This window comes from Ailuropoda melanoleuca, chromosome 7, assembly GCF_002007445.2.
Source record: "Ailuropoda melanoleuca isolate Jingjing chromosome 7, ASM200744v2, whole genome shotgun sequence".
NCBI lineage: Eukaryota > Metazoa > Chordata > Mammalia > Carnivora > Ursidae > Ailuropoda > Ailuropoda melanoleuca.
Window position 1 is genome coordinate 83,024,934 of NC_048224.1, and position 16,273 is coordinate 83,041,206.

The window sequence follows — 16,273 nt, forward strand, 5'->3', positions numbered from 1 at the left end:
AAATATTTTCCCTGATATAAAAGAGCAAATTGAAGATAATGTGGTTGGATGGATAGATCAACCTATGAGGTCATTTAAATTACAATCCAATTCCTTGAGAAATTAAAAGCAACTCTTCTTATCTTACAGATCTTTGCAAAACCAGAAATACAGCCCTAGAAACAATTCAAAGTCAACCAATTCTTTTTACCAACCCCAAACCTCCCATATTTATCTCCAAAGGCTTATAAGTAGTTTGGGGGAACTTAACGTTCTTTCCCTGTGCCTTTGAGACGTACATGTTTTACCAGGTCTTCCCCAGGAACTCTAATCTAAACCATCCCCAATTCCTAAGACTGAAGAAAAGAAGTGTGTGGTGGGGGAGGAGGGCAGGGGCTTTTTATAAATACAAACTGCTACAGAAGCTCCCTTGCCCAAAATTTAGTTCACAGCTTTCATGAAATGCTTGTCAAGGACAAATACAAATCTTAAATGTCTTCTTCACAAATAGTATAGAAAAAGCCTTAGCCATCTGAACAGGTAAATTTAACTTATTCCAACTGTTCTTTTATAAGCCAGTGAGTTTTGCATTATCATACTTGTCTCATGGCTAAAATTTGTTTTTAGATTCTTATTTATTTATTTATTTTCATGGCTAAAATCTTCAAATGAAAGCTCTAAGGTCTCTGTTTGCATCTCTCTGTATGTTTATGTACATCTATGTAAATGTGTTGTAGATGTGTGGTACTTTCTACCTCCGAATAGTATTGTCAAAATTAATTTGTAACAAAGTTCCATTTAATTGGCTTAAAGAAAATTAAGGACTTAAATGGATTACTCATAAAATTCTCCAAAATATAATAGAAACTAACACAAATGTGTTTCAGGTTCACAGGATCTAGAAAAATATTCAGTATTAAGGCTAATTTAAGTTTGTCGGTTTAATTAAAATAGACATGTCTTTAGAGTTATCAACACTGAATATAATGGAGTCATACAATTTTATTCTACCTGGCTTTACTAGCCAAAAAAGTTCATGTTATCTCTGTTACCAAATCTGTCAAGTAGAGAAATAACTTGGAATGATGAAATTTCATAACCAATCTAAATATAATTGTTCAAAATAAGTGAACTAAATAGATGTGAGATAAAAGTTCTTGGGCAAACTTTTTAAATAATTTTCCCTAATCTTTTTGGTAACCTGAAACCTTAAAGTTTTGCTAAGTTAAATTAAATGATGGTTAGTCACTGAATGTCTAGATTATTTCCAATAACATGAAAGACTGAAACATTAATTCCTGAACATAGGTTTATATACTTTTTGGCTTCCTTTTACAGAGGAACTAAACATTTTAGGGTTTGTTATTAAACATGTTTTGTGCCACACTGAAAAATTTACTACAAGAAGGCATATGTTTCTAGAAATTATGAGAAGTATTTATAAATTTGCCAAGCCACAGAATGCTAATGTAAAAGATAATTCACAATTATTTACTTATTTTTATTAGAAATTAAGGCTCTTAAGGGTTAAACATTCTAATTTATTTAATTAAAGCTACTAGAAATAATAATAAAAAACCCTCCATATGCAAGGAAAGTAGGATGTGTGTTTTCAGTAAAAGAAGGCATTAGGAATGCATTTTTTTTTTGAGGGAAAAGAAAGTAATTTTGTCCTAAAGTGAGACTGGTTATTTCAGAATGGGAAAGAGGAAGGACATAGGACAAAATCTGAAGGGATACTAAAAGGGTTGTAGAAGATTTGTAGAAAAGGAGTCCTTGGAAAGGAATATTGTGTGTGATCAAGCTGGCTAAGATTAGAATTAGATTAAGTTTTTTTTTTTAATGAATGTATTTTTTTAAATTATGTTCAGTTAGCCACTATGTAGTACTTAAATCAATGTATTTTAATAGCAAAAGTAAGCTGGTACAAAATTAAAATTTGGTTTTCTCTTTGTTAAAAGGATAAAGCTTTCTTGGACTATTGGTCTGTTCTTGATAAGAGATTGTAAAAGGTTTTTCTTTACCTTTTAAGTAATCTGCCCATAAAACAAAGATTTTGTGCCTTCTCAAAATAATCTTATGTGTTTCATGTTGTCTTCATCAGGTCTTTGATTACTTAAAAAACCGGATTCTTTGCTATTAAAAGAGCTATTTTTTTTATAACAATTTAACTTTATGTATTTGCCTTTGAAGTCTTTAATTGTCACTATGGTTAAAGTAGATAACTAAGTATTGTTTCACAGTGACCTATGATCTTATCTGACCAAGTGTTTTAAAACCTTTTGATATTTTTGACAAAGTTGGAGACCTCAAAATCAAATTCACTAGGAAGAGGAGCCAACATTGAGGCACACTGCTTTCTCTCCCAAGATGTGGGATCAAGAATATTTCTTTCCATTCCTCCTTCCCTCTCTGACCATCCTTTCTCCTAATTCTTTTTTTTTTTTTTTAAGATTTTATTTATTTGACAGAGAGAGACAGCCAGCGAGAGAGGGAACACAAGCAGGGGGAGTGGGAAAGGAAGAAGCAGGCTCTTAGCAGAGGAGCCTGATGTGGGGCTTGATCCCAGAACGCCGGGATCACGCCCTGAGCCGAAGGCAGACGCTTAATGACTGCGCCACCCAGGCGCCCCCCTTTCTCCTAATTCTTACAGCATGAAGGTCTTTATGATTTTGTCCACATTTTGCCTTGCTCTGGCCTTGAAAGATAATAGTATTTCAGGCCGTTACAAAGGGGTTAATCCAACTTCCAAATGATTGTTGGACTTGCCTTGATGCTGGTAATTCTGCAGTTCTGCCCATCACAAACTTCTCCCTGATTTCCAATGCCTCAGCTTCTCCGGAACAAACCCTGTCTCTTGTTAACAATCCCAAACCCAGGGAAACTTGCATCCAAGCTCTGCACAAAGAGAGGGACATGAAGCAAGAGTAACCAGAATAAAAACTGCTCGTACAGTCTACAGACCCTTAAATTTTCCTGGCTTCCATGGCTGTCACCTTTCCAATTCTGAGCCTCAGACTCAAAAAGTAATTACAGGAGGTATACGTGATTAAAAATTAGCTCCCTGGGGCAGATCTGTAATTCCCTGGTTAGGAGTGAGTATGAATGAGGCTATGATCAGGAAACTCTCCTTAACTCTTTAAAGTATTACAGAATCTTTAAAAAAAATAGCTTAAAAAAACAGCTGCCCAACAAAATCCTTAGACCCTCTGGCCAAAGTTGTTCTCAGTAACAGCATGGGCCTTATTTTTTGGCTGAACAAGGAGGTGTCTGTGCTGTGACCAACACCACTTACTGCTTGTGGGAAAGTTGAAACTCAGCTATAAAACCACTGAACGAGCCACTTGGCTTAAGAAAGTGACTCCTTCAGCAGGGTCTTCCTTTAACTTACTTAATTTTGATTGGTTTGGGTGTTGGGGACCACAGTTCCAAACACACTCTAGATACTGGGGATTGCCCTGTTTGTAATAATAATCATAGTGGTCTCTCTGGCACGCTGTATTCTCTCAAATACAGCTTGCAATGTGTGTTCACAGTCACTAACCACCAAATCATCTCCCTAAGACTGGAATATCAGAAAAGCAATGAAGAGAATGACCAACTTTAAAAATGTGAACCTGAAGTCATGGTCTGAGAATACCACAAAGATTCAGCAAAAAAACACCAAAACCAAAACCAAAACTCATGACCTGTGAATATCACCACAGAGGATCAGCAAAAGCTGTAAGAATTTCAGAGCAACCACCAGGAATGGTGCTAATGCCTTAAGTTTTGATCACATTTCTCAGGTGGAGGGGTCCAAGCAACCGACAACAGGCCCCAAATGGAGTCATTCATGCCAAGCCCACATCATCACACTGAGACTTAATGCCCAACCTAACTGAGGTTTTGGCCTCTCCCAGGAATATAATCTTACCCAGTCAGACTGGAATTTCCTACTTAGCTAGTGAGGAAATTCACGTGATCAACTCCTGCAGTCCCCCAAACGAAAGTAACTTTGCCTGAAACAATCCACTATTTGCTAGCAACTTCCTTTTCCCGCCCCTTCTGCCTGTAGAAGTCTCCCCTTTTTGCAGTGATTCAGAGCTCCTCTCTCTTCACTAGATGGGATGCTGCTTGTTTCATGAATCGCTGAATAAAGCAATCAGATATTTAAACTTACTCAGTTGAACTTTGTTTTTTTAACATTATCTAATGATTATATCATAGATTATACTTGATTTATTAATAAAATGAAAGTTTTATTTAGTTCTTTATCTGAACACAGTTTGAACATTTCTCATTAGGTCCAAAAACTTTTCTGAAAGTTTAATGTTGGCTTTATACCAGAAATTTTCTAAATCTAGGTATTCTTAACTGAACAATGAAGTGTTTAATTATTCATTAATTTGTCCAACTGAAAAATAAATACACTTTAACCTAGGAAAGGGCGAGAACCAAGTTGATTTGATTTGTTTCTTAAAGCATCCAGTCTCTAACTATTTGGTATCAAGCTTCTATGTGGTAATAAGAAAAATGTAGAAAACCCTGTGGTTTTATACATGGATAAGTGAAGCCCAAAGAGATTGTGACTTTCTGAAAGAGCCACAGATGGTAAAAGGCAGAACTAAAGCAGAGGTCATCTTAAATTTAAAAATATTTGAAATATTCATAGCAGCATTGTCCACAATAGCTAAATTGTGGAAGGAACCGAGATGCCCTTCAACAGATGACTGGATTAAGAAGTTGTGGTCCATATATACAATGGAATATTACTCAGCTATCTGAAAGAACGAGTTCTCAACATTTGCTGCAACACGGATGGCAATGGAGGAGATAATGCTAAGTGAAATAAGTCAAGCAGAGAAAGACAATTATCATATGATTTCTCTCATCTACGGAACATAAGAACTAGGAAGATCGGTAGGGGAAGAAAGGGATAAAGAAAGGGGGGGGTAATCAGAAGGGGGAATGAAGCATGAGAGACTATGGACTATGAGAAACAAACTGAGGGCTTCAGAGGGGAGGGGGGTGGGGGAATGGGATAGACCGGTGATGGGTAGTAAGGAGGGCACATATTGCATGGTGCACTGGGTGTTATACGCAACTAATGAATCATCGAACTTTACATCAAAAACCAGGGATGTACTGTATGGTGACTAACATAATATAATAAAAAAACATTAAAAAAATTTGAAATACTGACTCAATAAAGGTAATTCTCAACTTCCCTCTAAAAACTGGCTCTCCCAATTTTTCGTACTATGGCAGTCTAGACTAATGTGGTTAGGTCCCACCTCCTACAAATATATAGATTATTTACCAAAAAAAAAAAGTTTTAAATGCATAGTCAAGCTCAAAAGAAAGACACCCACTCAGGTGTTAAAACGAAGAGAACTCAAAGCCAGAGCGGTCAGGGACTGGGCGGACTCTGTGTCTAAGCCCTGGAGACTCAGGACAGGCTGGGATTCTAAAGAGGTGTTACTTTAAACCTAAAGTGTCCTTACTTACACAGATACTAATCGAAAAAGTTGGTGTGACAGTATTAATATCAGATAAAACAGACCAAGTTAAAAATCAGTTCTATGTAAGGCACAAAATAGTCTATGCTGTTTTCACAGGAAAGGACTCTGAGTTAAGGAATGTAAACCCGATCTCTGGGTTTGGGACTGACTGTTACAGTATGTGCAGAACTTGGGCTGAGAATAGGGTACCTGTTATTCCCTACTCCCTTTCAAAGGGATTTACTCTGCAGTTATCCCCAACAGGACACATCTTGAAATTACTTTATAGATCAGACCAGAGCTTTATTAACTAAAACAGACAAATTTCAGTTTCAGTTATGAGTATAAATGTTTGCAACTATGGAGAATGATATTTTGTAAAATGCCTAAAAAGGAAGAATGAGAAAATTTTATAGAATTCCTTTTCTGAGTGAACCAACAATTTCCTAAACTATAAGGACATTTAAAAGGAATACAGAAATCTTTCCTTTACAAAATATACTTCCAAAAATATATCTAAAACATGAAGGATCTATATTGGCTCTTAAAACAAGCTTTAAATTTACCATGAATTTATGAGCCCTTTCCCCTTCCAATTCCAAAATTTCTTAAGAGTTTTATGTTCCCCAAATACAAAGTATACGTTAGTATCTGCTTCTGAATAGTTCCGGTAAGTTTTTCTTTTTCAATTATAACTTTGGAAAAGAACTGATAAGGTCTTATCAAGAAATCTCAGCATGCTAGAGCTCATTTTATTAAAATGAACCAATTGCGGGGCACCTGGCTGGCTCATTTGGTAGAGCATGCAGCTCTTGATCTTGGGGTTGTGGGTTCAAGCCCCAAACTGGGTGTAGACACTACTTTTAAAAAATTAAATATTTAAAAAATAAGATAAAATAAAATAAGATAAAATAAAGTAAGATAAGATAAAATAAGATAAAATAAAATAATAAAATAAAAATGAACCAATTGTGACAAACGCAAACGGCTGCAATTAAATGATTTTAGCTTTAGATAGTTTCTCAGTAGTTAAGTAGACAGAAATAAAGCCAGAAACCTTGGCCACAAAAGACTTTTCAAAAAATTATTCCTAGGGCGCCTGGGTGGCTCAGTCGGTTAAGCATCTGCCTTTGGCTGAGGTCATGATCTGGGATGGGGGTATCCTGGGATCGAGTCTCACATTGCGCTCCCCACTCAGGAGGGAGTCAGCTTCTCCCTCTGCCTCTGCAGCTCCCTCTCTGTCAAATAAATAAATAAAACCTTAAAAAAAACCCAAAAAACTATTCCTAAAAAACCCCCAAAACTATTCCTAATAAGCAGGAGCATACTCATCAATTTATGATCAGAACCATCTTTTATCCCTCCCCCACCCCTTAGCATAGGCGCAGAGACAAACAAACCACAACAACAACAACAAACGAACAACCTTTTAGGCTAAGTTTATTTAACACTTTTTTGTCTAGAGTCCTCTTCACCTCAGAAAATACCTTTTATCTTTCATTTTGTTTTTAGCTCAGGCCAAAATGTTTCCATCCCAAACTTAAAGCAAAACAAGCAAATAAAAGCCTAAGTTGCATTCCATTTGCACTTCCACTCACTGCAACTCCCAGGAGACTAAATCTTCTTAGTGAATCACTGTTCTGGATCCTGCTTCACTTCGCTAACATCTTGGCAAGGCCTCTGTATTATCTTAGTCACAGGGTTTTACATTAAAATGTAAGCAAAAGAGGACAGTCTACGTTTTGGTAAACAAACTAGTATATTAAGTGGCGAATCACTATTTTTTTTGCCTTCTCCTTTCTTAGAATTAAAAACATCTAAATATTCAGAGACAAATTATTTCTATATTCTTGTTGGGCATTTTAGAGATTCACTCTCAGAACTTATCAGGAGATCTCCAGAAATGCACATCAGAATCATTAAGGTAACTTTTTTCAAAATATACATGTTTTGTGTCCACTAGATACCCAATAAATCAGAATCTCTCTGGAAAATTCAAAAGATTAAAATAACAAGGAAACAGTATGCAATATTAAAAAGAAAAAAAGTTCATCTTTTCAGGTCTGGGTTTGATTTTACCCTTCTTACAAGCTAGTAAATTAGCCCACTACTGCTTCATGGATCCTGGCACAACACGTGAAACTCCGGGGTCAGAGAAAATTTGATCATTCACAGCACAGCAAGCAATATAGCACCATATTTGTGATGTTTCCTTTGCCCACAAGTCCCACAGGGCTCATGCAGATGGCCCAGATGGATTCCTGAACAGGAAGTGGGTTGTGTTATAGGAAAGGAACACTGAACCTGGGGATTGCTGTTTTATCACAGACAGTAAGCAAACCTCCTCTCTGTCCCAGAGGGAGACATGAGCTCAACCCTCAAGGTTGCTTGCTGCAAACACAGCTCTGAGAAATGGCCTAGATAAAGAGCAGTTGGGGCCTTGCATTCTTTAAACCAGCAAGATGTGCTGGAGTACGAGAGAACCGTGTAAAAGAACAGCGTAAGAGTGTTTCTCAACACATTTATGCAAACAAATATGGAAATGTATCAAGAGTCAAATTTGAAAATTAAAAAAAAAAGATGTAGGAACGTATTATAAAATAATCTGGGGTGGTTTTTTTTTGTTTTTTTTTTTTAAGGAGAGACATGTATAGTCTTGTAAATGCAGAGAAAACTTTTAGAAGGACATGAAGGGTATATAAGAACCTGCCTTAGAAGTGGAAATGGGAAACTTGAGTATAAGAAGGACTTTTATTCTACTTTATACCATTGCTTTTGCTTTGTTATTACAAACACATCTTTTTAAAAAATCATAAAAATTCACCTGTTTTTTGTCAGTAGATATCCTGGCCATCTCTTCATTATCTTCTAAGGGTCCATGCTTTCCCTCTTCCTTTTCCTAATTAAAAGCAGATTAAGGGGAAAAAAGGATTAGTGCACAAAACATAGAATTAGTTCAATATTTGAAGGCTGGTTTTCTTGCTTTGGGATCATTCATTTTTTTTTTCCTGATGAAACTCTGCAATAACTTCACGATTTGTTCAGGTTCAAGTTCAGCCTACTTAACTTAGTAAATAAGGCCTTTACAATCAGGCCCCTACATACTTTTCCAAACTACAGAAGGACTGAAAGTTGTGGTCAGAAAATAGAATTCTGTAGTTTAAGATTTTGGAGTTGGGCAGTTTTAAGGAATAGTCCAGAGTGTGGCCATAGCTAAAAAGGGCTAAAGGGGAGTAGGGGTAAATTAACTGGAAGTGGGAAAATAAGGAACTATGCAGCAAAGGCATTAGATGTGGACTGTGATAGGCAGAATAATGGTCCCCCAGAGACTTGCCTGTCCCACTCCCTGAAGACTGTGGTTATGGCACTTGTTACTATGGCAAGATTGTAGACGGAATTAAGGCTGCTAATCATCATAACCTTGAGATGGAGGATTTTCTGGGTGGACCCAATGTAATCACAATGGTCCTTTTAAGTGAAAGAGAGGCAAATCAGTGCCAGTGTGATGCAACATGAGGCTCAGTCTGCCACTGCTGGCTTTAAAGATGGAAGAAGAGGCTCATGGTTCAAGGCAAGTGGGCAGCCTTGAGAAACTGGAAAAGGCAAGGAAATGGAATCTCCCCTGAGCCTCCAGAAGGAAAACAGCCCTGCTGACACTTTGATTTTAGTCTAGTGAGACCCATTTCGGGGTACTGACTTCCAGAACTGTAGGATAATAACTACATATAATATGTGTTTTAAGCCACCAACTTCGTGGTAATTTGTTACAGAAGCAATAGGACACTAACATATGGATGTCCACAAGTCTCTTCTAAAAGTAAAACTTGGAAGTAGAAAGTTTTGAGCCAGGGGCTAGACTCCTTCATTTATTAATTCAACAAATATTTACTGAATCCATGCTATGCGCCAGCCACAGACCTAGTTGCTCAGGATGCAGCCCTTATAGAGCTTACGACACAGGAAAGTGACTATGAAAAGAGTAGATAATTAAGACAGAATGATATAGCAGGATTCTGTGAGCCCCAAGGTAGGAGGGATATGTAATAAATTGGAGAAAGTTTGAAAGTGGGAATGGCAAACTTGGTGAATGTTGAATTCAGTCTTATGAAACAAATGCTGGATGCTAGAAAGGGAATAACCTCTAAAAAGTTGACAAGAAAAGCCATGTCCTGGGAATCACGTTTCTATTCCTGCACAACAGAAGTGGAAGAAGTGATCTTGGTAGTGGAATGGTGGGAGTGAGACGGCAGTAGTGGTGATGATTATATGAGTGATAATAATAAAGTACCTAACAGTGTTTCCCAAGCTCGAGGCTCTAAACTATCTCATTTAATCCTCATAACTTTACAAAGTAGTCCCTATTGTTTCCATTTTAGAAATGAAGAAATTGTGGCTGAAAGAGATTAAATAACTCCATAGCTAGTCAATGGGAAAGCCAGGACCTGAGTCCAAGTCCATTGTCTTAACCATTAATGCTACCCTGTTACTGTTCTGGAAAAGTACAGTAAGTAAACAATGGGAAGAATTGGGAGAGAGGGACAGAAATGATGTGTAAAAAACAAGGCAACAATACACTTATTCTAATTCTTATACTACAGTAACATTCAGGCAATTTAGATATTTTTAACTTAACTAAAATGAAAAACTATGAACCAATAGGAGAGATTATTATTTTAAAATGACGGCCATTTTCAGCGGTGCTAATTTTTATTCTAAAACTTTTAGTTAACTGTGCTTTTACCAAGAAGTCTCATAAACAATTAGTTTCTCTCCCACTCATTTATCTAGTTTTGGGCTGGAGTCTTAAAAATTATTGGATTTTATACTTAATGTAAACTTTGCTGAACAATCCTCAAAGAGCATCCATTCAGTGTAAATATTTGACAACATAGAAAATCTCAGGTATCAGTCATATTTAGAAGTGGATGTAAGTTAAAATACACTGAGGCTGGTAAAAATGAATGACAATCTAAATGTCCAGTACTAAGGGAATACACACGGTACATCAACACAATGGACTGTTAAGCCAACATTAAAAGGATACTAACGAACACATATAGTACAAAGTTTGTGCCAGGCACTATCTAAGAGCTTTACAAATACTAACTCGTCCACTTTTCATAAAAGCCCCCTGTACTATGTACCAGTACGTACCAGTTACATTCCATTTTATGGAATGAGGAAGTTGAGAGAGGGAAAGGAACTTACTCAAGATTACATAACTAGTATGAGGTGGAGTCCAGATTTGAACCCAGACAGGCTAACTACAAAACCACTGGCTACTCTTAAACCATTATACTAAGTTGCTGCTCCAGTGTGGATAACAGTATTACAGCATAAGCATTTTCCTATTTTAAGTGAAAAAGACTGGATCCAGAGTAAATGATCTCAAATAACTTAAAGAGAGAGAGAAAGAGAAAAGATTGAAAAACAGCACAACAATGTCAGTAGTCGCTAGATAGTCAAACTATGAAAAAATTTTTTTCTTCAGTCCATTTTATAAACAATAAACATACATTACTTTGGTAACAAATAAAAATATTTAAAGAAGACAAAAGGTTGGTAAAATGTCAAAGGCAGTACTTCCAATATAATTACATGTCAAATTGCATCTTAGAGTTTCTGTGACTTACTTTGTATAGCAGAAGCAGAATAAAGAATTTAAGTGAAACAAACTTATTATTTTAGCTTAAAGAACATTTTTCTTCTCTTAATAGGAAAAAGATCTTACTCAACCCTATGACCATAATGTGCAATTAATACTGAATTTATTTAATACATATTCCTGTTGAAAAGAACTTAATTTCAGCAGAGGATTTATTCTTTATATATAATATGTTTGTGTGTGTGTGTATAAATATATGTGTGTGTGTATATATATATGAATTAAAATAAGATCTGATCTTCATATTTTAAAAAAAGGTGTCTTCAAAATTAGTCTTCAAATCTCTAAGAAGCCCAGCTTTTTAAATGCACTTTTAAAAAGTCTTAAATCTCGGGGTACTTGGGTGGCTCAGTCAGTTAAGCAACTGACTCTTGATTTTGGATCAGGTCATGATCACAGGTGAGATCGAGCCTCATATCCACCCCAAGTAGAGCCATGTGACAGGCTTCATGCTCAGTGGGGAGCTTGCTTGAGATTCTCTATCCTTCTACCTCTGCCCACCCCCCCAACTGCTCACATACATGCACACTCTCTCTCTCAAATAAATAAAATCTTTAAAAAAATAAAAAATCTTAAATCTCTAAGCATTTGTTCTAATCTGTCTCTTCAAGACAATTTTACCTGCAAAAAACCCAAACAGTTTGAAAATCTTCCACTTTGATAAAATAATATTAAGCTACTAAGAGGCAGAAAGAATAAAAGACTTCAAAATCATGAAGGAAATGAAGACTTTCTCAAAGTCATTAATAATATATGGAGCCAGGGTGGGGGTTAAGGGAGTGATTAATAGGGAGTAAAAATGCAAAATGCTTTGCTATTTTTTAAACATTTCACATAGTAATTGGAGGAGAAAACTACTCCGAGATCTAGCATTTTATCAGGAAAAGAGAATTCCCTATATACACACAGACTTTGCACCCTTCACAAAAATCAACTCAAAATGGATCACAGACCCAAATGTAAAACATGAAACTAAAATACTCCACAAAAAATAGCATAGGATAAAACCTAGATAACATTGGGGATGGCGATGGTGATGTTGATATACAAAGGAACGATCCATGAAAGAAATCAGTGATAAACTGGACTTTATTAAAATTGAAAAGACTGTTATCCAAAATATACAAAGAACTCTAAAAACTTAAAAATAATAACCTGACTAAAATATGGTCCAAAGACCCTAACAGACACCTCACCAAAGAAGATACACAGATGACAAATAAGCATATGAAAAAATGCTGCATATCACATGTCATGAGGGAAATGCAAATTAAAACAAGATACTACTACATGCCTATGAGAATGCCCCAGAACACTGACACCACCAAATACTGGAGAGGATGTGAAGCAACAGGAACTCTCATTCATTGCTGGCGGGAATGCAAAATGCTACAGCCACTCTGGAAGACCGTCTATTAGTTTCTGACAACACTCTTTATCATATAATCTAGCAATCGTGCTCCTTGGTATTTACCCAAAGGAGTTGAAAACTCACATCCACACAAAAATCTGCATACAGATATTTTTAGCAGCTTCATTCATAATTGCAAAAACTTGGAAGCAACCAAGATATCCTTCAGCAGGTGAATGGATAAATTATGTGTGGTATATCTAGGCAATGGATCTTACTCAGCAATAAAAAGAAGTGAGTGATTGAGCCATGAAAGGACACAGAAGAACCTTAAATTCATATTGCTAAGTGAGAGAAACCAACTAAAAGGCTACATCCTACTGTATGATTCCAACTATATGATGCTCTGGGAAAACACAAAATTATGGAGACAGTTAAAAAAAAAAATCAGTGGTTGCCATGGTTGGGGATGGTGGGGGAAAGATAAATAGGTGAATCACACAGAATTTTTAGGGCAATGAAGCTATTCTGTATGATACCATAATGATGGATACATGTCATTATACATTTGATGTATACAGGATATACAGCACCAAGGTGATCACGATGTGTCAATGTAGGTTCATCAACTGCAGCAAATGTACCACTCTGGAGAGGATGTGGTTAATGGTGGAGGCTATTCATGTAGGGGGGAGCAGGGAGTATACAGGAAATCCGTGTACTTTCCCGGAAATTTTGCTGTGAACCTATAAGTGCTTTAAAAAGATAAAGTCCTAATCATTAAAAAGTTAAATCTTTAATTCCCTGTTAAAATTCGTCAGTGTAGTCGTTATAAAAATCTAAACTCCCTTACAAGGCATACAATATTTTTTATTTTCTGATTCTTATATACCTTTCCAAGCTCATCTTCGGTCTCTTCTCTTCACCCAACTTCACCCTCCCCCATGAGGATCACAAGTTCTCTCACTCCTCCACGCTTTTCCATATAGGGTCCCTTGGCTTGGTAAATATCTACTCATTCTTCATGTCTCAGTGCAAATGTAGCTTTCCCTGTGCATCCTTCCCTCACTTCCCCATGCAGAGCCTGGCCTGCAGTCTTCAGTCTTGGTACCATCTCTGCTTATACTGGGTACTGGACTCTGCCATCTAATCACATCTTGTTTAAATACCTAATTTTTGTCTCCATTAGAAAATAAGAACCAAATCTTTCTTTATGTATCTCCATTGCCAAGCACACAACCTTATCCACCATAACGAAGACATCAAAAAGAAAAAAAGAGAATGGTTATGAATGACCTCATAAGAGTACTATTGTATTTAAGGATTTACAAAAAGTCATTTTGTGGAAAATGTGAAGCAATCTTTCAGCACAATCACTGGCAAGTTGGAAACTTCCATAAGCATATGCAGAATACAAGCACGATTTTGTAAGAGAAAAACAAGCAAAAATCCTGCATTTAAAAAAAGACTGAAGGAAAGTACCAAAATGTTAAAAATGTTAAAAGTGATGTTGTTAGATTGGTGAGAAACCATGGGTAATTTTTCCCCCTTTCCTTTTTAAAAAAAATGTCTTAAATGCTTAAACAACCTAATACTATTTTCCATATCTAGCCCTGGCCCCCTAAAACATTCTAAACTTCCTAATCTACCAAACCAAACCAAATGGTGAGAACCTAGCACCATGCCATGGAGGAAAAAGATGAGAAGGTAGCACCCTGCTGCCCAAGGGTTGGAGAAAGTGAAGATGTAGACTTTTATGATTATTATTTCTATATATTCCTAATCTGTTTTGATCACCTCTTTCAGATTCAAAAAAGAGACTATTTACATGGAACAAGAAACCAATTAGCATTCACAGATTACTTATTACAAAACTAGATGCTAAAGGAGTATAAATAAGACATGGTAAAATAAGACACAGTAATAAAAATAAGGTAAAATAAGACATGATCTCCATCTTCATGTAATTTACAGTTCAGTAGAAGAAGGAGGAAACTACCCACAGGAAACATCAATAGTATACAACTGGGGCATGAACTATGCATCTAATTGTCCAAACCAACATATAAATACCATTAATACCTGATAAACACGGCACAGTCTAAGAGGGTAACAATTCTATTTTTAGATTAGAAAGATGAGCTATTACAGCTATGAGTTACAGATATCACACTAAGCCACAGAAGTATTTTGCAAATTTTTAGGTTTTTAGTTTGCTCTTTAAGTGTGACAGAAACTGGAAAAATCAAATTTAAACCATTGCTAAGTGGGAAAAACTAAGGAAACAAAATATACCTGAGATTTTTGTCTTTGGGCTTTTACTGCTGGGAAGAGCTCCATCCAGAGACTGAGCAGGGTGAAAAGGTTGACTTTAGAAAGCCTTGGTATTTGACCTGTACAAAAGGGAGGGCAGACACTTTAAAATTTTTACTAATGATGAAAACAGGAACTCATCCTCAATGCCATTTGGATGCTGCAGCCTTAACTCGGCTGCTTTAGTAGGAGGCAGTGAAAAAGGAGGAGAGGACAAGAGAATCAAAGGGCAGGAGCCTGGCTACAACCTCACTTTCGGTGACCTCCTCCGGCACTTTTCAAAGTTGGGCCCTTTCTCCAGCCCTCACAGGGCAAGGGGAAAAAATGGTACATCTGATACATGTAACTATGGGAACAATCCAAAGGAAGTTATGAAAATTCCTTGCGTCTGATGTCATCGTGGGGCAAGCTTTTCTTTAAATTGTGGTGTTGCAAGAAGGGCAGTGCGGTGACCTTCGCGGGGAAGGCAGTTGAAATACAGGAAAGCGTCGTGTGTGGTTAATTTGGAAATCAAGTCAGAAACACTGACTCAATATCCGAGATCCTAGCTCTAGGTCCTGGGAGGAAAAGTAAAGGGCGGGGGTGGGAGTAAGAGGGAATGAGCGCGACTTCAAAAGCAGGTACTGCCAGGCCAGGGGTTCCTGGTGACCGAGGCGAGAAGGCGCCTAGGGCGGGAATGAGACATCCCGGGGCAGAAGCACGGGCGAAGAGGGGCAGGCAGGGAAAGCGGAGTTACAAGGAGGCAGAGGCTCAGGGCAGAGCGAAAGGCTGGGGTGGCAGCAGCAGGGTCCGAGGCACTCACCGGTCATGCTGCCAGTCTGGGTGCTGACTGACCGCCCGGCCCCCGCGCTCTCCAGATTTTGCATCTGCCCTGCTTCTTTCATCCCAAACCTAGCGGCCTCTGCTGCCCAGAATACCTCTCGCTGTCTGGCATGATCTTGGCCCCAGCAGCTCCACCTCCCGCCTCCACCCAGCAACTCTACGGCAACCGCCAACTCGGCGCAGCCAGTGACGTACGAGCCCGACGGCCACTTCCGGGCGCCTCGTGTGTCGTATTAGGGAGGCGTGGACGCGGTGGCGGAGGGCTACCCCTCCAGGGGCGGCTGCATAGGTAAGGACCTTTGTGCAGTGAATCCTTTGAGGCCTGACTGTAGCTGTCGATGTTTTGGCTTGGAAGTCCCAGGTTGTGCACACTCTGATAGAGTGGTGAGGCCTGCGCAGACTTGAGAGTGTGAAGGGGAATTGAAATGGAACGCTCTCCCAGCTGTCTGTCACGGTGGAGATCTTAGAGAAGGGGGAGGAGGGGTTAGGGATGTGGGAGCTGGGCGGTCCGGGTAGGTGTTATCAGAGATTGGCCAGTACTTAGGAACTCAGTGCCTGGGACTACCACAGGGACGTTCTACTTCTCTTCAAACCTATGACCTCAAGAGGTCCAACTGTAGGGGCACCTGGGTGGCTCAGTCGGACTCTTGGTTTCAGCTC

General features: G+C 38.0%; 1 protein-coding gene across 1 annotated transcript in view; it reads right to left on the bottom strand.

The window, feature by feature from the left end:
• CDADC1 (cytidine and dCMP deaminase domain containing 1) overlaps positions 1-15,724 on the bottom strand; it is a 47,805-nt gene extending 32,081 nt beyond the window's left edge. Inside the window, exons 1-3 of the mRNA XM_002919118.4 lie at positions 15,594-15,724; positions 14,774-14,871; positions 8,287-8,361 (exon numbers count right to left, since the gene is read on the bottom strand). Coding sequence (XP_002919164.2) covers positions 8,287-8,361; positions 14,774-14,871; positions 15,594-15,675 — 255 coding nt within the window. The 5' untranslated portion in view covers positions 15,676-15,724. The remainder of the gene's footprint in view (positions 1-8,286; positions 8,362-14,773; positions 14,872-15,593) is intronic.
• Positions 15,725-16,273: the final 549 nt, after the last annotated feature.